Source organism: Dermochelys coriacea, chromosome 7, assembly GCF_009764565.3.
Source record: "Dermochelys coriacea isolate rDerCor1 chromosome 7, rDerCor1.pri.v4, whole genome shotgun sequence".
NCBI classification, from domain to species: domain Eukaryota; kingdom Metazoa; phylum Chordata; order Testudines; family Dermochelyidae; genus Dermochelys; species Dermochelys coriacea.
In genome coordinates this window covers 5,956,545-5,979,938 of record NC_050074.1, presented here as the reverse complement: position 1 = coordinate 5,979,938, position 23,394 = coordinate 5,956,545, and the positions used below count along the sequence as shown (strand labels likewise).

Below are 23,394 nucleotides of genomic sequence, written 5' to 3'. Positions count from 1 at the left end.
GCCTAGCGACATCAAGTTTAAGGCCAGAAGGGGCCATCAGATCATATCAGGTATATCACAGGCCACCCACGCACTAAACCCAATAACCAAAATGAGACCAAAGTATTACAGCCCACAGGAGACTGAACTATTGTGCTACAGACAGGGAAATTGCAGCAAGGGAGGTTTAGGTTGGACATTAAGAAAATCTTCCTAACTGTCAGGGTGGTTAAGCACTGGAATAAATTGCCCAGGGAGGTTGTGGAATCTCCATCGTTGGAGATTTTTAAGAGCAGGTAAGACAAACACCAGTCAGGAGTGGACTAGATAATACTTAGTCCTGCCATGAGTTCAGGGGACTGGACTAGATGACCTTTCCAGGTCCTTTCCAGTCCTATGATTCTAACTCTTTTCCCATGTACAGCATAGGTCTTAGAGTCACATATTCTGGATATTCTTCCTTGTACTGTGAATGAATTGCATATGTGACCCAACTGACGTGGGATTTCATCCTGTAAGGTGTTGACCTACTATGAGAGCACTCAGCATCTCACAGGATTGGACCCTGAATCTCTCTGTACATCAATCTGTAAAATGAGGATAAAAATACTTACCACTGGCACCGTACCTAGCCGTACCACAGTTCTTGTAAGACAGAATATTTGTCAAATACTTTCAGCTCCTTGGAAAGGTGCTATGCATGAGCATTGTTATTAGTGTCTCTATGTAATAAATGGGAGGAAAATATATAGATTAAAGATGTACATTTCTCCGTTGACTGGGGAAAAGTACTAATCAAGTCAAGGGATTTATTTGATTTTTCACTGTTATGTTTAAGAGCCATGTCTGCCACCATTCCAGGTGCAGAATGTGTAATGAAGATAGTGGAAATTTGTATTAAATAATCAATGGCAGGATTTAGTCCAAAGACGGTAACCAAAGGAAAATGTTAGCCGGCATATGGTTTTAACAATATTTGAGACTTTCTTAATCTTTGCTGCCCAGACACAATTTATTTTTTAATTACATTTGCTTTGGAGTTAAGCTGTTTGAACATTTTTCACAAAAACCACTGAGTTTCCAATGAAAAATACCATGGGATTTTTTTAACCAACTCTGGCAAAAAAGCAAGACAAAATTTTGGAAAAAATTCTGACCTTATTTTTTTTTTCTGCTGATGTCTGAAATTTTGTCAAGATTGTGAATTTCCATAATTTTAAGACATCCCTGTGTTGGAGGAAGAAACTGTGTTTTCTCTCCGTTTTTTTAATGTGAAGCTAAGCTATTATTTGGCCACCTGGAAACTGCAGTATACTTCCACAAAACTCTTAGGAAAACTTAAAGGCCCTCCCCTAACTGAAAATACATGTGTTTTTCTCCTGGGTGGCACAGTGGATTGACTCATCCAGAGGAAAGTTCAGCCTACTCAGATCCCACCTCTGTAGCAAAGCATGGCTGAGGTGCTAGGGGTTGAATGAGGTAGCCTAGCTATGGTCACTGTGTAGGTTGGTTCATCTTCTCTGCTCTTTGGGGGCTCCATAGTAGACTGTATAACTTTACAGTTGAGATGGTGCTTGGCTCCCCCTTTCCCAATCACGCACAAGGGCTTCCTCCCACCCGATTGCTCAAATACATGAACATTTGAATACCTGACCTCGTAGGTTCAGTTCCCAGTGGGGTCAACTTAGTTATTTAGCTTTCCAAGGGAGATTGTTCACCATGCCATTTTTGATATAGGAATGGTGGGAGGGTGTCTTCTAGGGGAGATGCTAAAAACCAAGGTCCTGGACATCGTGTTAACAATAAATATCCCATGGCTCGTTTTGTATGAGTAAGGATTAAAGCTAATAGCTTTGGCCAGATTTTCCATTCCCCCATTTCAAATTTGCTGTGCACTGTCCATTCGATTTCAAGGGGAGTCATGTTTCAGGGGTATTCTGTTTACACAGTACCAGTTTCTGCAGTTTTTCCCGTGTTGAGTAACACTCAGCTGAAGTCAATGAGATGAGCATCGGTGACTACTACACAATCTGTATGAGTATTTCAAAAATCCGCTCCGTGGATTGCACAGCAGTTTGCGATCCTTTGAGATGAAAGGAACTATAGATCAGACATAAGGAATAAGAAGTGAACAGCCAGCTGGCCACCCTAACAAATAATTTACAAAGTAATGGGCTGGGCCTGAGGCACGGAGTTCAAATATGGATCTCAACTCCTTCAAAACCAGGTCAAAACCAGGGTGTTTAGCTTCAGGGTTTTGACATAACACGTTATAGAGTCTGGGGCCAGGCACGTGGTTTGGATCTGGACTTCCCCATACTTTGCATCTGCATGATCTACTGGTTAAGAATTAGATAAGTTCATGGAGGTTAGGTCCATCAATGGTTATTAGCCAAGTTGATCAGGAATGCAACCCCACGCTCTGGGTGTCCCTAAGCCTCTAACTGCCAGAAGCTGGGAGTGGATGATGGGAGATGGATCACTTGGTAATTGCTCTGTTCTGTTCATTCCTTCTGAAGCATCTGGCATTGGCCGCTGTCAGAAGACAGGACATTGGGCTAAATGGACCATTGGACTGACCCAGTATGGCCAGTTCCTAGCTCCTGTGTGTCTTTGGGCAAATCATTTAGGCTCTGCTTCAGGGAAGAATCCCTATCCAGGGCAGCACTTAAACATGTGCTTAAGGGCTTTCCTGATTTGGGACCTAAAATACCTCCTTGTCTCAGTTTTTACTTTTTGCTTATGTGCTGTCTCCTCTACTCCCCACTTTTGTCTGGTCTATTTAGTTTGTAAGCCTTTCAGAGCAGGAACTCTCTCTGATGGCTAGTCAGCACAGTGTCCTACACAATTGAGCCCTACTGCTGTAATTAAAATAATAATAGATGGGGGTTGGCTCTGGCCAATTTCTACACCTAATGTAACCTCTAAGCTCCTACATGTACAATCCTTGTCTTTTTATTTACCAGCTGGGGGTGAGGGGAAACTTTTGGCTTGGTTTATTTCTTAGTAAAAGCACTGATAAGAGTCATCAAAAGGAAGGAAGAATCCTAAGGTCTATTTGACATTATTTATCTCCATCTTCTTGCATTCATTCCGTTCTAAAACAAAAACAGGAGAACGGTTATACATGAGAGATTGCAGAAACTCGTGTTTGTATTGAAGGACTAAATCCGTATGTTTGTGATATAACATGCAATGACTTGCCTAATGTGTAATGAAGAAATTGAAATTGAATCTCTCAGTGAATCATGCTGAGTAGAGGTTTGTTCTACAAGAAACTGTCATATTAAATTCTTGTCGTGATTCCAGACCTCTTTTGAGTCCTAAATCTTTTGGAGGAGAATAATCTGAAATCAAAGCGAAGTTGCTTATGGTTGGCATGCCAGAAGTGGTCACATTTGAAAAAGTTCAATGAACCTGCAGAGAGAGGTTGAAATTAGTTGCTTCACTACAAAGCGTACAGCTCACCTACCTGCTGATTTGCTTTTTGCTTGATTCTTATGCTCTGTCTTCTCTGCTTCTTCTGAGTCGGTTTCAAAAAGTATACTCTGAAGTGGGAGCTTGTCCCGATTTCAGTATTTATTTAATAAAATAAAATCAGTCTACCTGTTTAGTACAACATTTAAAACAAACATAGCTTTAGAATGTGGCATTCAGAAGGTTATGGGATTTGTTTCTCCACTGCCCTGCTCCTTATTGGAGGTTGTTTTAATATGTGCAAAGTGGGAGTAATATGTTGCTTTTCTGATTTATCCGCCTTTTACTCTTGCTTGGCACATGAGTCAATGGCTACCCAAAAGGGACTCTGTCACTTTAAGTTTTTTAGTGGTAGAATGTATCACCCTAAAGGCCAGATTCTCCGCTGCTGAAATTGACTTGGTTCTTTGAAGTCACTGGAGTCATGCTGACTTATATCAGCCAAGATTCTAGCCTGCTGAATGCCATTTCTATCCCATTCCTTTAAGGTTTGTTGTTGGTATTTTCGCTTAGAAGGCTTTTTACAAGCCAAGAATAAGATGCAATACATGATACAAATGAGGAGATTTCTCATGGGCTAAATTCTGTCCTCTGTTATGACCCCTCATCATTAATGGTACCATCATGAGACGGAGGGCATAATTTTTGGCCTTTTTACGTTGAGAATAAATACCCTGTTAGGTATTGGATGTATGTAACAATGTAGCCCTAACTGCATTAAACTGTCTCCTTGCTTTCCATTTCCAGTGTTCTGCTTCTTGTGGAGCGGGGACATAAACACCGAAATGTGGTACTTGCTTGTCAAAGGAAGGAAACACGCTTAGAGAATGATTATTGCAAGCCACCTTGCTAAACCAAACGTGCAAGGAAGTGCAGAGGGGGCAGATGTCCCGAAGTGGAAAACAGGAGACTGGGGACAGGTGAGATGCAACATTTTACCCTCTTGCACCATTAGATAGTCCTTAACTATTGAATTGTTTGCAAGCGTAATTTCAATCCTTTGCAATAAAGTATAAATGTTCTGGGTGACGTGCTCAGCTCGGGTAGATTGGCATCGCTCCAGATAAGCCTCTGGAGCTGCACTATCTACATCTACCTCTCTCATTACAAAATCAGATGCTTAGTGCATAGGCTGGAGGAAAGTAGGAAAGTCTGGATTTTTCAAATATGCTGTTTGCTGAGAGCATAACTTTCATCCATTTTGATTCTTTATTTACATTGCTTTTCCCATATTAAACTCTTGAGAAATATTTCAGACATGAAAATATCAGTTTGCTTTTCTCATCCTTTTTTTCGCTAACACTGAGAGTGGAATTTGATTATTGAAACTAAAATGTAATATTTTCTATAACACCAAATTGCACCTTTAATCTATTTCATCAGATTTATATTTACGTCTGAATCTCCATTTCGCATGGACCTTAATGATGTGCTAATCAGTCAAATTATTGAAGATCCATAAGTAAATGATTTTTAACTTCGACATTCACAATCTTCTTTGCTTTCTATATGAAACCCTAAGATTCTTGCTGTTTGCATCCTTCCTTAAAGATAAAACATGATACATCTGTACATGCATTTGTATAGACAAATATTAATATTAGTACATATATTTTTATCAAATATCAAATATTAAATTTAAAAAGCATTAAATCCATCATTATTTTCAGACTTGGATTTTTTATTCTCCTCTTAGAATAAGTAGAATATATGCTGTACATATTTGTGTTTCTTCTTGAAGAATGGGGTAATCATATATTCATCATACACATTTAGTTGTTTTAGGCCCTGATCCTCCAAAAAAAATACACAAGTAGTTAATGTTAAGCACCTGAGCAGCCCTATTGAACTCAATGGGACTCCTCCCAGATTTAAAGTTAAGCACAGTGCCTTATTGTTTGCAGTACTGAGGCCTTAATTTGTCCAAGAACCTACAAGAATAAAGAATCACATGACCATTAAAATGTCTCATCATATCAGATCTGCACTTTATTTAAAGTGACTGCTCCTGAAAGCAATTTTTGCAGCTAATAAAAATCAATGTACCAACACAACAGTCTGTTGATTGCTTAAAAACATGCTAATTTTAATTGATAAAGATAAATGTTTAAAATTCAAAACATTCTGCTTCATGATAGGATTCAGTTTCATACAATTTGAGAAAGAAGCTCAGCTTAATGAGACTATGAGGTGATTTATGGCCTAAAGTAATCTGTTATGACAAGGCAATTAAAGAATATTTGTATTCTTTATATACTAGAGAGCATTGCCAGTGTGATCAGCTGAGGATCTGGCCCTAAAAATTAGCTATGAAAGCAAAGATGAAAATGCATCATATAACAGCAAATAGATCATTTAAAAATAATGATGTTATGATACTGTTTCCCTTATATTCTGTCTGTAACACAGAGCCAGTCATCATATAGTAAATTGGAAGAGTTTGTTTACGTTTGATATAATAAAACTGGAACAGGTAGAAGTCTTGAATAATGTCATGCCATAGTGGCATGCATGTCACACTTCTAGAAGTGCCTTTTATGCTAAATACTTTTGGAAGCATACAAGTGATTTGTTTATAAACTGCTGCACAACAGCGATTAAAATGCTTTCTCTGTATGATAAATCCTGAAGCTTGCTAAATAAAAGCATAACTGGTCAACTGAAGTCAGCTTGGCCAGATCCCACACTGGTGTAAATCAATGTAGCTCATGGCCACCGGTTGCAGTTTATAATGATTTACACCAACTGAAGCCCGGGGCCAGAGTTTTTCAAACATCAGCTCTCTATTTGGGCTCCAAGAGGTCACTAGAATGGTTAGAATGAGTTAGGAAATTGATTTCTGAACTAGACAGCAAAAAGTAAAGCTATGCGTTCTGTAATACTTAACACAATTCTAATGTGTCTGGATTCTAAAACAGAAGAAATTAACAATCGCATTCTGGATCCAGTGCCTACTGAGGTCAGTTCAGTTGTTGATTTCAATGGGTTTTGGAGTAGGATCTTAGAGATACAGGATACAGCCCCAGGCATGGTGGCAGGAAAGTATCTGGAGCGCATATGCAGATTGCTCATTGGCTTCACTGGGTTTGACAACCATGGGGAGTTTGGCCTGAATTAGAACTGCAGGATAAGGTCCTCAATTAATACAAATATGGGCAAAACTACAGCCAGCTATATACGCCTTTTTCCAAGGAGAGTGACATTTAGTAGCAGGCCAGTTCAAGGCCTGGGCACCATTCCCACTCCATGTTAAACTGAGAGGAGAGAGCTGGTGCCATCCTTCCACACCATTGGTGAAATGGGCTATGTGCTGTTTGAAATCTTAGCTATGAACAGTTTGGATACCACCAAAGAAGCATTCTGTTGTTTCGTAGATCTTAACAACTGTAAAAATAAGTACGGTGCTACGTTACCATGAAATTGTCTCTTTCTGTAGTGGGTAAACCAGCAATAGACTGTGTGAGATGTAAGACAGAGTTTTAAAATACACATACATTTTCTTGTCACCACACGCTCACAGTTGTGTTGTGTGTGCCGTGGCTGTTTCCTTTTCCTTTAGTAATGGTACGTGAATGATTAATAATGAATACTAGCCAGCCACGAAGTATAAGAGAGTGCTCCAGTCCTGTATGTTTTCTATTATCTGGACTGGCTTGTATTTAATTTCTGGCAATTCTTTCTAGATAATTATAAATCCTCCTTCCTAGAGCAAAACATTTTTTAATTTATGCATTCATCTGAAAAGGTTTCTCTTCAAGTAATGAATGGACTTGTGTTTTTAACTGATAAAATGCCCTGAGATGGGGGGAGGGATAGCTCAGTGATTTGAGCATTGGCCTGCTAACCCAGGGTTGTGAGTTCAATCCTGAGGGGGTCATTTAGGGATCTGGGGCAAAAAATTGGAGATTGGTCCATGCTTTGAGCAGGGGTTGGACTAGATGACCTCCTGGGTCCCTTCCAGCCCTGATATTCTATGATTCTATGACAGCTTATGCCAGATATGTCTACGGCTTATGTCTCAAAAGTGTAAATCAGCACCAGTATCTTTAAGCATAAAAATAACAATACTTATTCTGTAGTCTGAAAATTGTCTGTTTGTTTATGTAGATTCAGGTTGAAACTTGGCCATATATTTTTCTCGTGATAAACTTGTAATGTGAGTTAATATGTTCCATTTTTACTGTTGTGTTTTTCTGTAGCCAGTGCAGAATTTGTGCTAAACTACATCGAGGTCTATGGTGAAAAAAGTGGCAGGTTTGTTCTGTCCCACATAGATGATAAATATATGAGTATAGTAACAGTACGCCCTGATCCTTACATGAACAGGGGGAGGACTGTAGTATCAGGTTTATTATGCTTTTGGGGCCAGATATCCAGTAGGTGTAAATCAGAGTTGCTCTTCTCAGATCAACAGAGGTGAGTTAATTGATTTGATAAAGTAAAACAGTGATCACTATTAAAAATATACTATATGGCAGAGTGAAAAGGAGTACTTGTGGCACCTTAGAGACTAACAAATTTATTAGAGCATAAGCTTTCATGAGCTACAGCTCACTTCATTGGATGCATCGGATGAGCTGTAGCTCACGAAAGCTTATGCTCTAATAAATTTGTTAGTCTCTAAGGTGCCACAAGTACTCATTTTCTTTTTGCAAATACAGACTAACACGGCTGCTACTCTGAAACCTATAGGGCAGAGTCTCTGTCTAAATGGGCATTATAATAGTGTCTCATTCTATTATTAGGACTCAGCTGTAAATCCTACCTGTACTCTGACAAATATGTAAACGTTATAAATAGAGAGTGAGAAGGCTGCATACTGATTAGGGGCTTGATCCAAAGCAGACTGAAGTCAGTGGAATGACTCCTATTGACTTCAATCACCTTTGGATCTGGATGCTAGGTGCGGTAACACTTTTGAAAGAATTCTAGGCCATAAACTGGCAACTTCCTTGTTTTCAGAACCTCATAGATGACAGTGCTCTGATTTGTAAGAAAAATTATGTCTATCCAATATTAATGTTCTAACAGCGGCAGTAGTTACTCTTCTGTTATCAATTAAGCCAAAGTAGTAGTTTTGGAGCCTAGTATAGCGGGGATCTCAGGAGTGAAATCCTGGCCCCCTTCAAGTTGATGAAAAAATTCCCACTCCAAAAGATTTTTCCTGACTTAAGCTCACAAATGGGGTGTGATCCTAGCTCCACTGAATTAAGCAGGGGTTTTTCTCTTGACTTCAATTGACCCAGGATTTCATTCCAGGTGAGCTCCTAAATTAGCCAAAATCTTTTCCTGGGGGCTGGTGTCCATGGCTTAAAAGCCCCTGTCTGGTCCTTGGGAGCACTATAGCTTTACATATAGTAAACTGGAGTACAGTTATTACAGCTTTACATACAATAAACTCCCATTACTAAAATAAGACATCACTGTCCTTTTTAGCTAACTATATTGTATAACATTTTCCTGTTCAATTCAGTATCAAATGCAGGATCAGACCCTTCTAGGACAGAGCTGCAATTTTAACCCCTTCTGTCAATATCACAACATTCTTGCAAATGTGTGTTTTGTAGGTGATAAACTTGGGCAAAAGTTATTTAAAAATGTACTAAGCATCCGGGTGGATGTGTTTCTCCGACTGTGTTTCCACTATTCAGATCACTTTCTCTTGGGGAATGTTTCAGATAAACTGTGTTATTAATCACAATAGAACCACTACAGCATATGGGATGTATTTGCATCACCAATCATAGGAATCTAACTATGCTACACTACTTTTCCAAGTTATACAAACCAGCCTTTCATAAATATTTATAACCAGGAGAATGTTCACAGTCAGGGGTGGTTGTTTTTAGTCTCCTTTGCTTTATGATGTGTTCAGATACTAAAGGAAATGCTGCATTAAAGAAGAATACTTTTTAAAGTTTTGGAAGAGGATTCCTTGCACATTAGAAATAGTTTAATTCCATTACATAATAAGGCTTACTTTCATGGTATTATAAACTTTTTTTGTCAGTAGCTCATATATTAATTAGGTCTTTTCTACTAATGTTTAATTAAACAAAACATTAATCATAATATCTACATTTCAACCATTTCTCTTAAACACACTTCTGTCTAATCTTTACTAATCTTGTTCCACATTTACAAACTATATATTAGAACCTAACAATAAAAAATCCATAGAGCAGTGAAGTTAAGTATCAGTTAATCATCATATATTGTGGGATGTTAGCAGAAAGTATTTTTGTATGGAAAAAAAATTAAGCTATTGAAAACAGTGAGCTGTAGCTATCAGTATTCAAAAATCTGAAAAACGTATTTTGCTCATTATTAAAATCAGGCTTATATTATATGACTAGAAGTGGATAAAAATGTGCTTATGCCATAATGAAGCTAGCGTGTGAAAGTAAAGGAACTAATTTACAAAAATAGTTCTGTTTGTGGGGATATGCAGTATGTAATCATTTGCTATGGTGTATATGTAAATTAAAAGCAAGTCCAGAAGTTGTGTACCTACAAATCTTCATTGCTTCAGTTCTTATGCTATATAATTTGTGCTTCCTTTTCATTACAGGCTGATCAGTCTACTGAACGATGTTTCTGTAAAGTTTGATTTATTTATTTAAACTATTGAACTGAGTGTGCAAGGAGTAACATACAATTCCTGCTGACTCTAGCATCTTGTGATTTTTTTTTTAACAATGCTGCTATCCTTAGAGATTTTTTCAGTATAAATCTTATAGGTGAAACCCAGACTCCGCTGAAGTTAATGGCAAAACTCCCATTGACTTCACTGGAGCCAGGACTTCACCCTATGTGTTCAGATTCTCTGCAAAATGTTTTCTTTTTACATGGAGAAGAATTTTCTGCATCAAAAAGAGTCAGAGTTTTAAATGTCTAGGTGCTATTGCTTGCTTGCTCAGACGAATGTTAAATGTGTTTACAGAACTCAAAGCAGAGCTCCCTTCCTCGTCTGAAATCAGAGAGGTTCACTACAGCAACAGAGAGTTTCACAAGGAAAATAAGGAAAGCTGCAACTTACTTCTTTGTTGTCCCTCTTTAGTGCTCCGTGTCCTGTGGACGAGGAGTTCAGCAGAGAAATGTGTATTGCCACCCGGGCACTCAGAAACCAGCCAGGGAGACCGACTGTTACCAATTCACAAGACCAGTCTCTGAACAGGAATGCCACATTGCTGAATGTCCCAGTTACAGCTGGGAAATGGAGGAATGGCAAGCTGTAAGTAGAAAGGGCCCGTAATGGGCAGCTTCAGCGGTATTCAAAGCATACCAAAGTAAGACCTTCTTCCTGACGTTTACCAGGATCACATTACTCGTTCTGTGAAGTGTGAACTACAGAGAGACTTAGGAGATGGCTGGCTTGTTCAAAAGATTGTTGTCAGATGGCCAGGGTTTACACTAAGCAGGGTTTGAGCTTGTCTTGATACAGATGGAGGGTGTATTTGTGTGTTTGCGTCTGTATGTGTGTGCACGCATTTAAATTTAAAACTTTAGATTGCCAAAAAAAGACAAGAAAATATGTCAAAGAAAGTCTGGTGTAAATTAAATAGTGATGTGTGCAGATTGGGCCAATTTTTTAGAAAGTGCCAAAGAAAGCACTGGAGCGTAAGAAGATGCATAGTACAGGTTTATATGTGCATGCTGCAGAATGTTTTGGTAGGACCTGCACAAAGCCAGTATTTTTCACATTTTGCTGACACTGCACCCGATTCCGCTCCACCTTTCCCGTTCATTACTAGCTGCCTTTGGGCGCGAGTCTGCCATCCGTACACACGTAGGAGTAGTAACTTGGTAAGTACGGTTGATTGAGCTAAGTTTTACTATTTGCAAAGCTGTAGGAAGCTGTGGAAGCTGTGCATTTAAAAAGTAACCTCCCACACTACATCATCATCTGTGTGCCTTTGGGATACTTGTCCAAACTCCCTCCACCCCACATAACTCTCCCCATCCAACATGAGATTTCTCCTCCTTACTCCACCAGTCCACCACCTTTGAAACATACCTAGATTCAAGCTGCAGTCAGATCTCTTGCACTGTGTTCACTTACTGTGACCAGTGTGTGTGTAACCCATACCCTCCTGGGTGTGGTGTTGTGTCCCATAGAGTGGCACCAAGACCACTTAGAGAGAGATTAATGAGTCTGCTCTACTGCCTTATGCTTTTAGCTCATGCAGTAGAGGCTCATGCACTAAATTCCAGAGGTCCCAGGTTCTATCAGGCTCGCCAACGACCAGGGTCTGTTCGTATCAGGCATCATTAGAATTTCAGCGTTACTTGCGGTAAACCTACTAAACTGTGTCTAAGTGGGATGATGATAGTTATCACAGAGATTATGACATACTGCTGGACCCCGTGAATATAGCAAGGGCAAATGAGGATGAAGCCAGAAGCCTGATCAAGGCCAGCAGGGAAGCTATGGATTCTTACTGTCTACCAAAGCCTCCAAGTGGATGTAGGCTCCACTTTTCAGCTGTCTAAATCCTGCATTTGGATATTCAGGTTGCTGATTTGATTATCTAAATGCAGGATTTTTATGCCTCTTAGGCCATCCGCATTCAGAATTTAGACTTCTAATGAACCAAAATGAAGGACACAAAGACAATTAATGTAGGAAGCTTAATATGATGCCAAATTATTTTTCTGAAGATAAATATGTTTGTCTATAAACCCCAGTTCACAAAACTTACACTAGAAATGAGAACACAGAGTTGCATTCTAACACAATTAAAACACATAACTTGCTAACATTACTTTTCTGCTGTAGTTACCCCAAAGTGGTATAATGGTGAATGGGAGGGGAGAGGCCTGGCTCCCAAAAGAATCCCTGTATTACACAATAGGCCAGGAGATGAAAAAGGGTGAGCGTAGGACTGTTTGAAATTTTTCAGCTGGATTGTCCAAAAAATGATATTTTTGAAAAAAAATCTGACAACCTGCTGACTTTTTTGAAATGTTTCATTTATTAGAGATATTTTTGGTGATTTCTAGCAAAATGAAAATTACAGGTCTGTTTCAAACACTGCAAAATGGAAACAGCTTTAAAATTTGTCAATATTTAATTATGGGGTTTTTTTAAATGCCATCCCGTACTCATTGAGAACCCTTGAGCTGGATATTTCACAGTAAGCAACGGCCAACAGACATTTCTGAGCATAGTGAGGTTCAAGTTCAGGGTTTTATTCTGCTGCTTTTGTGAGGAGAATTGCTTTGCATCCTCATGTGTAACAGACCTTTCATGAATCTCCTCTTCAGTCCAAATGGCAACCTGCTTAATGTGCCTTTTGCTCTGCCTCCTGCTGCAGGCACATAACATTTATTGATATCAGTGGGGGGTTGGTGTGCATTAAGGACCTATTGAAATCAATGGCAAAGCTCCCAATGACTTTAATGGTGCAGGATCAGAGTCTATGTCATGAACCTATGTACACTGTGGTTCGTAATGAAGGCTGCAATGTGTGGATTCCATCCCATAAGGAAAGCAGAATAATCATTAAGTGATCTAGGGCCTGGTTTTAATTTACACTAAGGCCCCTTTACAGTGCTTTTGCAATGCAAAAGGGTCTTAAAGCAGGAATAAATTCTTTAAGGCCTGTTTACGCTGCCAGAGGGGGTCCTCAATTTAAATGAGAATCTGGTCCCTTCTATTCAGAATGCAAAGGACAATCTAGCGCTGCCCGTTTACTATATTCACCTGCTCAGAATATTGGTATGCTCAGAAACTTCCATTTTCTTTATTATTGTGCTGTGGTTATATACAAGAAATAAGAAAAAAAAATTCTGAAATTTCTGATGAAACAAAAAGCATTTCAGTCCTGCAAAGGCTGTGGAATGTTTCACCTGCAGCAAGAAAATTCAAGGTTAAAGCAGCAGCTCCATTCTGCCTTTTTATTTGTTCCTTCTCTACTAGCTCATCCTTGATTCAGTACAGTACAATACGCTCACTCATTGCAGCCAAGAGTATAACGGATTACTGTATATATCTCACAGCCCTGTGGTACTCGGCCTTATGGACTATGTTACAGACAAATTTAACCAACTTCGTTCCATTAGCTGTGCTATAATCTTAATGTTTGAAAGCTGTAATGATGTTAGATTCATATGTGGGGGCAGCTGAGGAATGATTCCAAGACTACTAGAAACACTGGGGATCAGATCTGTAGCTGGTGTAAAGTGACATAGGTCCATTGACTTGAACGGAGCTACACCAGTTTACAGCTGCTGAAGATCTGGCCCTGCAGTTACAAGACTGAGGAGGTAAGAAACAGAGGCAGAACAGAATAGACTATGAGCTGTTTGCCTCAGACAGAAGTGCGTTAGCATGAAAGAAATTTGCAAAAGGCTAAGCTGCTGTCCCAAACAACACATCCTCTTCTACAGAGGACATTAAACCCATTCAGCTAATGAATGTGCAAGCGGGAAGCAAAGTAGCTCACCAACCAGCATGCCGTTTTAGTACTTACCAAACAACATAATTCGCCCTTAAAGGAACTTCTCCAACCTGGCGTCCTCTCTCTCTCATTTTTGCAGCTGGAGAGAATGACCCGCTCCTCTTCCCCCCACTTTTGTGGGAGGCGGATGTTCACATTGGTTTCTTAAAGGGCTCCCCACCGGACTGTGTGCACTCTGGAGTTCTCAAGCATGTGACACATTGGATTCCAAGGAAGCTGTAGGGATAGAGGGGGGAGAGAAAATTCTCCTTGCCCAAGAAGAATCACTAATTGAAACCCATAGCGGACGTTGCCCATTTTGAATTTGTCACTTTGTATCTTGACAGGTTTCAGAGTAGCAGCCATGTTAGTCTGTATTCGCAAAAAGAAAAGGAGTACTTGTGGCACTTTAGAGACTAACAAATTTATTTGAGCATAAGCTTTCGTGAGTTACAGCTCACTTCATCGGATGCATGAAGTGAGCTGTAACTCACGAAAGCTTATGCTCAAATAAATTTGTTAGTCTCTAAGGTGCCACAAGTACTCCTTTTCTTTTCACTTTGTATCTGTTTCCAAGTGCTTCTCTTGGAGTAGTTTTCATTTTGTCAGATGTATGGTTAAAGCGAAATCACCTCCTTGCCAGCTATAAATACAGCGTTATTCATAGGGCTGTGGCACGGATTGCTTTAATATGCTGTGAACAAGGAATGCAGTGAACCCAAATTGACACTTATGGCATGACCTAAAATAACGTTACAGCACCGTTCGCTTTTTGATTTCATTTTTTAAAGGGGGTTTGTCAAGCATTGTTTAAAGTCTTCCTTTTTGTAAAACGCCACTCTAGTCTTGCCAATGAAAAGCCATAGGGAGCATCCTGGACACCCTCTCCTGTTATAGCCGTTAATTAACTCTTCTAGCTTCTTGCAGCACTGAGGATCCTGAGGTTGCTGGGTTGAGTGGGCAGGTGCTCTATGGTGTTGGTGGCCTCTGATGTAGGGGAGACAAGCTGCCGATGTGGGGGGGGGCAAAGTGGGAAATTGCCCAGGGGCCCAGGCCATTTAAAGGGCCCTGGAGACCTGCTGCTGCAGTAGCGGTGGTTGGGAGCCCCAGGCCTTTTTAAATCGCCCGGGCGGACCACAGGGCTCCTAGGCACATACATGGCCAGCACCGAGTTTCCACTCTGTGGGGGGGGGGGGGCGCTCTGCCCTGGCCCCGCCCCCGCTCCACCCCTTCCCCCAAGGCCCTGCCCCTGCCCAGTTCCACCTGCTGCGCCCTCACTCCTCCCCCCCCCAGTGCCTCCAGATGCTGAGAAACAGCTGACCCATGGGAGACGTTGGGGGGGAGGGGGAGGCGCTGAGCAGCAGGGCCCATCAGCAGGCAGGAGGCGCTGGGGGGATGGGGAAGTTCTGGTTGTGGGGCTGCCAGTGGGGGTGCTCCAGCTCCCACCATTTTTTCCCCTGGGTGCTCCAGCCCCCGAGCACCCATGGAGTTGGCACCTAAAAACCGGTGGCGGCGAAGGCAGCCGGGCAGGCAGGTGGAAGCCCCGGCCGTGCCAGAAGAGTGCGCCCAGCGCACCAGCCAGTGCAAGCGCAGCACCACCGAAATGTCAGGCGGACCGCGCCCACGGCTTGTGCGAGTGTGCACCAGCCGCCACACGTGGTCCAGCTCCGCGCCAATCTGGTGACGTCCGGCCAGGCCAGCAGCGTGGGGCTCGGCTCCAGCCCGCCCTGCATGAATCAAAGCTCAGCCATCCCTTTCTAAGGGGCTCGTTGACTGTTCTGCCCTGTCGGCAGGCCTGGGGGAGATCACGCTCTGTGTTCCCTTCTGGCCTTCTACTCAGTGATTCCATGAGACGAGTGTCAATAGAAAAGGCCCTGTTAATTCCAAGGACGAAATGGGGGAGGGACCAAAAGGAAAAGCACAACATTGATAGGGAAAGAATGTGTACATTCACCCTTATGCGAGAATGCTGCAAAAGAATGGAAGTTAAAAAAAAATACAAAATTGTGTATTTCTGGCATTTGTTACTTCAGGGGAAATCTTTCAGTCCTGACTTAGGCAGAATGCCCATTGAAAATTGTCAAAACAAAATATTCTGATTTTGTTTTTTTACTTTTTTTGTTTTGTTTGCTTGCTTGACTTGAATTCACAAAATGCTTCAGTTGACCTAAAGCTGCATTTGGGGTGGGAGGGAGTGAGGGAGGGAGAGGTGGAAAAAAAGTTAAAATTTTTGGCCAGCTCTATTCATGAGCTTAAAGTTAAGCACCTGCTTAAGTATCTTGCTAAATCAGAGCCTAAATAGACAAGACAGAAGAAAGGTGGGAGATGCCTTAGACGTGCTTCCCCTTCCTCTTTGCCCAGGTCTTTTGCCCTTTAAGGTACATGGCAAGGTTCCTCATTTTACAGATGAGCAACTGAGGCACCAAGAGATGAAGTGATTTGCCCAGGGTCACTCATGGAATCTGTGGCAGAGCCAGGAACTGGAATCTCATTTCCTGGGTCTCAGTCCATGTATCTTAACTGCAAGACCCTCTTTCCTCCCTAGTTAAAAATTAATAACTCACTATGGCAATATACTGTCACTGTGTCTGCCCGTCACTTTGTCTTTTCCCCATTGCATCTAAGGGCAAACTGGAAGTCACGTTTGAGGATTCTTCTGCCTCTTGGACAATGTGACCATCTGAATTTTTTCTAGTATATATTTCATCTTCCACTACCTGTTGCTTGTGGTATTATTGCTTGGCTTATATGAAATTTCTCTTCATTAATTGGGACTGGCATCCGTCTAGTTTAAAAATCATAGAACTTATTCCTTCTCCCGGTTTCTGCAGAAACTCCCTAATTAGAATGGAACACTGCAGTTAAGGTACATGCTGCATTGGAAAGGTGACAATTAATGCTTTCTGTTGACTCTGCTTAGGGAATCTCGTAACCCACTTTTAAATGTAATTTAAAGGAGTTCTCTACTTATACCCTATGAGGCGATACCTAAGAAGGGCAAATATAGCACATTTGGTTTGCTCTCCTGGGAAATCACAGTCAAGCAAATTATTCTGTCCCCCTTAGGAATGCTACATTTCAGTTCAGACTTAAGGGAAATTTCCACTCTAGGGACTTACAAGAGAGTAAATAAGGTTGAAAAAGCACATGCAGCCAGTGGGGTCTCTTGCCAGGCTGCAGATTTTTTAATATTGACTCTTGCCCAAGAGCTGCTAAATTACTCCTCCAAAATAAATGCTGCTGAGCGGGGGTGTTTGCAGGTTTGCATGATTGCTATTTACTAACTATTGATGTTGAGCCTTAACTTGCATTTCCTGTGAGCCCTGTGCACCCGAAGGGCTATGCTGCTCAGAACCACAGCACTTCTAGTTATTGACGTTTTATTTCGGCTTTCTCAAGAAATCATTTGCAGTCTGGGTTCTGACAGCTAATTAAAAACAAAAGGCTCTGGTAGTACTGCCTTTCACCTAGGGCAGTGGTTCTCACACTAGGACCGCCGCTTGTTCAAGGAAAGCCCCTGGCAGGCTGGGCCGGTTTGTTTACCTGCCACGTCCGCAGGTTCGGCCGATCGCGGCTCCCACTGGCCGCAGTTCGCCGCTCCAGGCCAATGGGGGCTGCCGGAAGGGCGGCCAGCACATCCCCCGGCCTGCGCCACTTCCCACAGCCCTCATCGGCCTGGAGCGGCGAACCGTGGCCAGTGGGAGCCACGATCGGCCGAACCTGCGGACACGGCAGGTAAACAAACCAGCCCGGCCTGCCAGGGGCTTTCCTTGAACAAGTGGCGGCCCTAGTTTGAGGACCACTGACCTAGGTGTACTCGGTAGATCTCACTCGTCATAGGAAAGCCATGACTGGTTCAGAGATCTTGAAAATGATGTACAAATGGTGAAGCTAACTGATGAAACCCTAGGTAACTTCACATGTAGGTGTGTGTGTGTGTGTGTGTGTGTGCGCGCATGTGTGCAATCTGATTGGATATTATGTCCTTTGCTTAGAAGAAGACAATTCCTGCACATTATATCCAATGATAATTTTCAAGAAATGGTCTGGTAACGACTCCAGGTAGCTGAATGCTTTGCTGCGCCTGATAATTTTTTATTTTGACTTTTCTGTTGTCGATGGCTCTGACCCTTCCGTGCTTTCGGTAGAATGCACTTTGAGAAGAGAACCTATTTGTGTGAGTGCAGGAAGGAGCCATGCCCTAGTTTAGCACGGCCTTGTGAGCTCAGTGTTTCTCCACTAATAGAGGACAAGGAGACAAGTCCCGTTTGCCTCCTGTCACTGCAGAAGGTTTAAAAAGCATTTGTTGGGCTTGGCTGAAGTATCCTGCTCTTAGTAATGTGCATTGTAGCAACGGTGGTTAAACCAGATTGAAGCAGTAGGGGGACCTCTCAAGGCTGCAGTCAAGGAGAGAGGGGAGCCTGCTTTACTCAAGTCAAGTTGAGCAGGGGAGCTCTCCTGCTTTTAGCCTGGGCTGGGGATCTGCGCTTTCCCCTTACTTTAACCTTTAATCTGAGTTACGTGTTTGATCTTCCAGCCCTTACTCATGGGAGTAGTGCCACAGAGAGGGCTGAATGATTGGGCCTTAACGTGTCTGGAAAGGCTCTTTCAGGAGCAGTGGTGAACCTCTCCATCCATTGGTCAAGGTATTTTCAGAGCCCAGCCGAAGGTGGGTAAAGCATGTACCCAGGACCTGTTCGCCTAGCGTGTTTTGGCTGATGAAGAGCTCCCGTTCTGCTCTCTGTCACCCTCCCACAATCCAAGCAGCCTCAGTAGGGCTGCTTTTTCTTCACCAGTGCTTGGGAAATCAGGGGCGACCTTCCCTTTGAAATGCGGGCCTTGCTACAGTGATCCACACCTGTGTCCCCTCGAGGCGAGATGGCTGCTGTGCACTCCGCAAGCGGGTGACCCCTCCCTGTCTTTTGGGAACCTAAATTAGGGCAGAAGGCTACTTGCTCCATCAGACAGTGAATGCTCTGTGCTGATGCTCCAAGGTCTGCACCGGCTTCCAGTCAGATTCTAAGTGGAGTCTAAAATGTTGGTTTTGACCCATGAAGCTCTCCGTGGTTTGGGCCCAGGCTGTGAGAGAGAGAGAGAGAGAGAGAGAGAGAGAGAGCTGCTTCAGCGGACAGACCCCAAGTTTAAAAGAAAGGGGCCTACTGGCAGGCTCCCTGCCCTCTGAAAGTCTCACTTCCCCCTACTTTTTGCCAAACAAAGCCCAAGTCTGTTGAGCTTTGGGGTATGTTGCAAGGGACATCTGATTTCATGGGCCTTGCAGAAAGGGTTGAGTTGGTTGGTTGTAGGGTAGAAGATGAAGGCTGGTCCAGAGGTTAGGGCTCTTGTCTAGTGGGGACCTGGGGTCAAGTCCTTGCTTTGCCACAGACTTTGAGCAAGTTGCATAGTCTATGTGTGCCTCAGTTCCTCTTCTGTAAAATGGGGGTGGTAGCACTGCCCTGTCTCACAAGGATGTGGGAAGGATAAATGTATTCATGATTGTGAAGCGCTGAAATATTGTTGCAAAGGGTGCCAGATGTGTACCATACGTAACTAGCTTATTATTCGAAATGAGCTATCATTGGAGAACCTTTCTTCCAGAGTCATCCTCTGGGCTCCCGTCTTTTGTGTGGGGGAGAAATTATTTTTTATTTTTTAATATTGGTGATAGATGCTTTTAATAAATCTAAATACATAAATCCCACTTCACTTCAGTTCTCAACATCTTTTCCGATTTACATGGTGTCGGAGGTGCCCAGGATTCTTTGTCACTCCTTCTGGTTCACGGCACAGGTTACAGGCATGCACATAGTTTGGGGAGGGCCATGGGGGAGCATTACTCCCCCAAACTGCAAGTCTCAGGAAGGTGCAGAATTTGCCCCCCCACACACAGCCCCATTGGGCAGTATGTAGAATTGTCTCCCCAAATATAGAAGTCAATCTATCCCTATGATTATAGGCCCTGGAGTTCAAGTCCTCTTCTCTTCAGTTTTCTCTTGGCAGAGTCTTTCCATTGTATCCTCTGTCTTCCATTGTAGTCCCTTTCCTTTGCCGGTCATTCTTCTCCCATTCTTATCACATGTCTAGCCCTCCTCAAATGTGCATTCTCCAGCCAATCCATCAGCGAGAGTCCCAGGTTCATCTTCCCCCTAATTTTTCCATGCACATTCTGTCTGCCTTCTCTTACCTTACCTTACCTGCCTCAGTATATCGTTGGCTAAATCTAAATACATAAACCCACACTGAATTCTTCTGTCGGGATTGCGCACGGTAGCCCAGGACAAATTGGATCCACCAGCAGTTAAAAACTAATCAGTGCCGCCCTATTGACTCTTGCCAACTCTTGTTACATCAGGCTGCGAGCAGCCCCTGAACAATTCCTAGTCTCAAAATAAGGATGGCCAATAAGGAAGCAAAAACATTTTTTACATTAATTTGATATAAAATAGGCAGTTAGAAAGACAATAAAGGCAGGTAGGGTCCAGTGAGTGGGTAGAGCACTGGACTGGGAATCCAAAAACCTATATTATATACCCATCTCTTTCACTGACTAGTTGTGTGACCTTTTGAAAGTCATTCAAGCTCTTTGTGCCTCTGTTTTCCTTTCCACCCTTTGTCTTGCCTATGTAGTAGGGATGCCAACCCTCCAGGATTGGCCTGGAGTCTCTAGGAATTAAAGATGAATATTTCATTAAAAATGATGTCATGTGGTGAAATCTCCAGGAATACGTCCAACCAAAATTGGCAACCCTACTATGTAGCTGTTTGCTTGTCAAGACATGGGCTCTTTCTCTTTGAGTTTGTGCAGTGCCGAGCACAGTGGGGCCTTGACCTCAGTTGTGGCTGCTAGTCGCTACCTCTAATAGAAGTAACTAATAATAGAAAGCAACAGCAATCATAAGTACCATTAGTTTATCATTTGTACTGGGGAAATGTTTTTGCATCACTATGTGAATTAAAATGAAGTTCTGGGACACCTGTGCTGACCTCTCTCATTTATTGGCAGTGCATGAAAACGTGTGGGGAAGGGTCCCGGTACCGGAAAGTTGTGTGCGTGAATCAGAATAACCAGGAGGAGGACAGCGTGAATTGTGATGTCAGCAAGCGCCCCCCTGATAGGGAAAGCTGCAGTTTACCGCCTTGCGAGTACATTTGGATTACGGGGGAATGGTCCGAGGTGAGCACCATAGGGACTCTACCGCAGCGCTCTGCGGCGACTGTCGTTCTGCTGATTGGACTGTGAGCCTCAACATCATTAGTCTGATCAGGTCTGAATGTACCCTCTGAACAGCAAGAGCCAAACCCTTAGCTGGAGCAAATCAATGGAGTTCCTTTGACTTGGATGGACCGATGCTGATTTGCACCAAGCTGAGGATGTGATCAAAAAACTCAAGTCTTTCCATACAGAAGCACCATCCCCTTGCCCCCTCCCCCCAAGAAAAGAAAAGGGTTGATGTGCTGGAGCAGTAATTAGTGCTTGCAGCATGGTGCTGGATACTTTTAATTATTAGTTTTCTTTCTGTGTGGTTTCTCTGTGGGAGAGAGGAACAAAAGAAAGGATATTAAAAAGTAAAGATCAGTTTCCAATACAGTCTTGTCCACCTACCGTACAGTGTATACTAAATATGTTTTTATTCCCTTGGTACAAATAACATAAGTGAACACAGTCCAACCACGGCCTCCTGTTTGCACAATTCCACTAGAAATGGATTCTTAGCTGGTGGGAATCTCTATAACTCCATTGAGTTCAGTGGAGCTACACCGATTTCATCAGCCTAGAATCTGGCCTTCGAAGATCAGCTTAATTACCAGATTCTTCTCTTAATCTTGCATATCGTAGCATTTGAGGGCCCAATCCTGCTCGCTTTCCTGACCCCAGCAGTCTCACTGGCACTCAAAGGGCTACTCATATGAGTAAAACGAGCAGGATTTGTCACCTAAAATGTGCAGGAGGCAGCATGCCAAGGAAAATTGTCTACTTCCCTTTGGAGCCAGAGCTTCACCGCAGAAGGAAACAGACTAATCGCAGATTGTTTCTTTCTGCGTCAAGTGAAGGAGTACTTTCCACTTAAAAGAGCAACAGAGGAAACTGACAAGGCTGCTGCTGACACAGCAGAGATGAGAGAGAGGGGCAAAGAAAGACTAAAAGGTGGGGTGGGGAGGAGCCCAAGAAAATACAGGGGAGAGAAATACAGAGAGAGAGAGAGATTTTTGGGAGGACCAGCCCATGACCCAGCATTCCTCAGGTGCCATGTGGTTTTTCTGGAAAAATGTTCCTTCAAATATGAGAGAATCTACCAAAATATCTGCTTCGGTAGCCTACTGTGGGTCCAATCCTGCAAACACTTATGCACATGCTTACATTTAGCCATTGCCGTGGGGCTACTCACATGCGTAAAGTTGCATGTGTGCATGTTTGCAGAATCGGGGCCTATGCTCTCGCACAGATCAACAATGTGTTCACCCCAGCTGCTGGTTAATTCCTAGGCTATAAAGGGGAAGCTACTTTTTTTTTTTTTTAATTGCAGACAAAACATCGTCCCTCCTCCTGTAGCCTCCTAGCATATCTTCGTTCCAGTGGTACAGGGCACGCGTTTACCCCCCGCCTTTTCTGAAAATCCTGTAGAACAACAAAGATGCACAGCAGTGTTTTACTGATCACAGAGGACCACATGCTGCTGCCCTTACTCGTGAAGAGAAATGCCGCATGGCACAAGGAGTCCCACCGACATCAGTGGACTCATACACGCAGATTGATAGCAGCTGAGGATCTGTCCCAATGATACTACTTGTGAACTGAGCTACCATTCAGAGGGAGTAAGGGGTGAAGGGGCAGACTGTGACCCACATCTAAATTTAGCACTTGGTTTTGTAGGTTGCGAATGGCCACTACAATAATCAGCAGCCACTTAAGTACTGTACTTTAAGGCATACCGGTCATTTATTGATCATTCTGAGCACAAGCATATAGAATCCCTCCTCCATAACTGGCATAAGAATACAAACTAGCCTTTCTTTTTCCCTGTTTGTCAAAGAGACACTACAAGCGCCCATGCGCAATGTTAACCAAACTCCTTCATTTTTCCCAGTGCTCTGTGACCTGCGGCAAGGGCTATAAGCAAAGGTTGGTCTCGTGCAGTGAAATTTACACCGAGAAGGACCATTACGAGTACGGTTATCAGAATATAGACAACTGTCCTGGCACCCAGCCACCAAATGTCCGCACATGCTACCTCGGGGAATGTCCAGTTTTGGCAACATGGCGAGTTGGCAACTGGGGAAGTGTAAGTTTAATGTTGTGTTGTGGTGCCTGGGAGAGAGGCAGTATTAACAAGGGGCAAGAAAGGTTGAAGTTGAGCTGGTGGGTCAAAACATTGGCCCAAAATTGATGCATTGGGTAACACACATTCAGGCAATGGTAGCCTTAGCCTTTGAGACTGTTCCCAAGGGTCCCACACCCAGCAGTCAAACAGCTGACACTCCAATGGTCACAGCACTGTTG

General features: G+C 42.8%; 1 protein-coding gene across 1 annotated transcript in view; it reads left to right on the top strand.

Annotated features, from left to right (window-relative positions):
* Positions 1 to 23,394, top strand: part of ADAMTS9 (ADAM metallopeptidase with thrombospondin type 1 motif 9) — a 135,957-nt gene that overhangs the window by 95,337 nt on the left and 17,226 nt on the right. Inside the window, 6 exon segments of the mRNA XM_038411003.2 lie at positions 4,204 to 4,221; positions 4,223 to 4,345; positions 4,347 to 4,376; positions 10,517 to 10,690; positions 20,899 to 21,069; positions 22,982 to 23,176. Coding sequence (XP_038266931.1) covers positions 4,204 to 4,221; positions 4,223 to 4,345; positions 4,347 to 4,376; positions 10,517 to 10,690; positions 20,899 to 21,069; positions 22,982 to 23,176 — 711 coding nt within the window.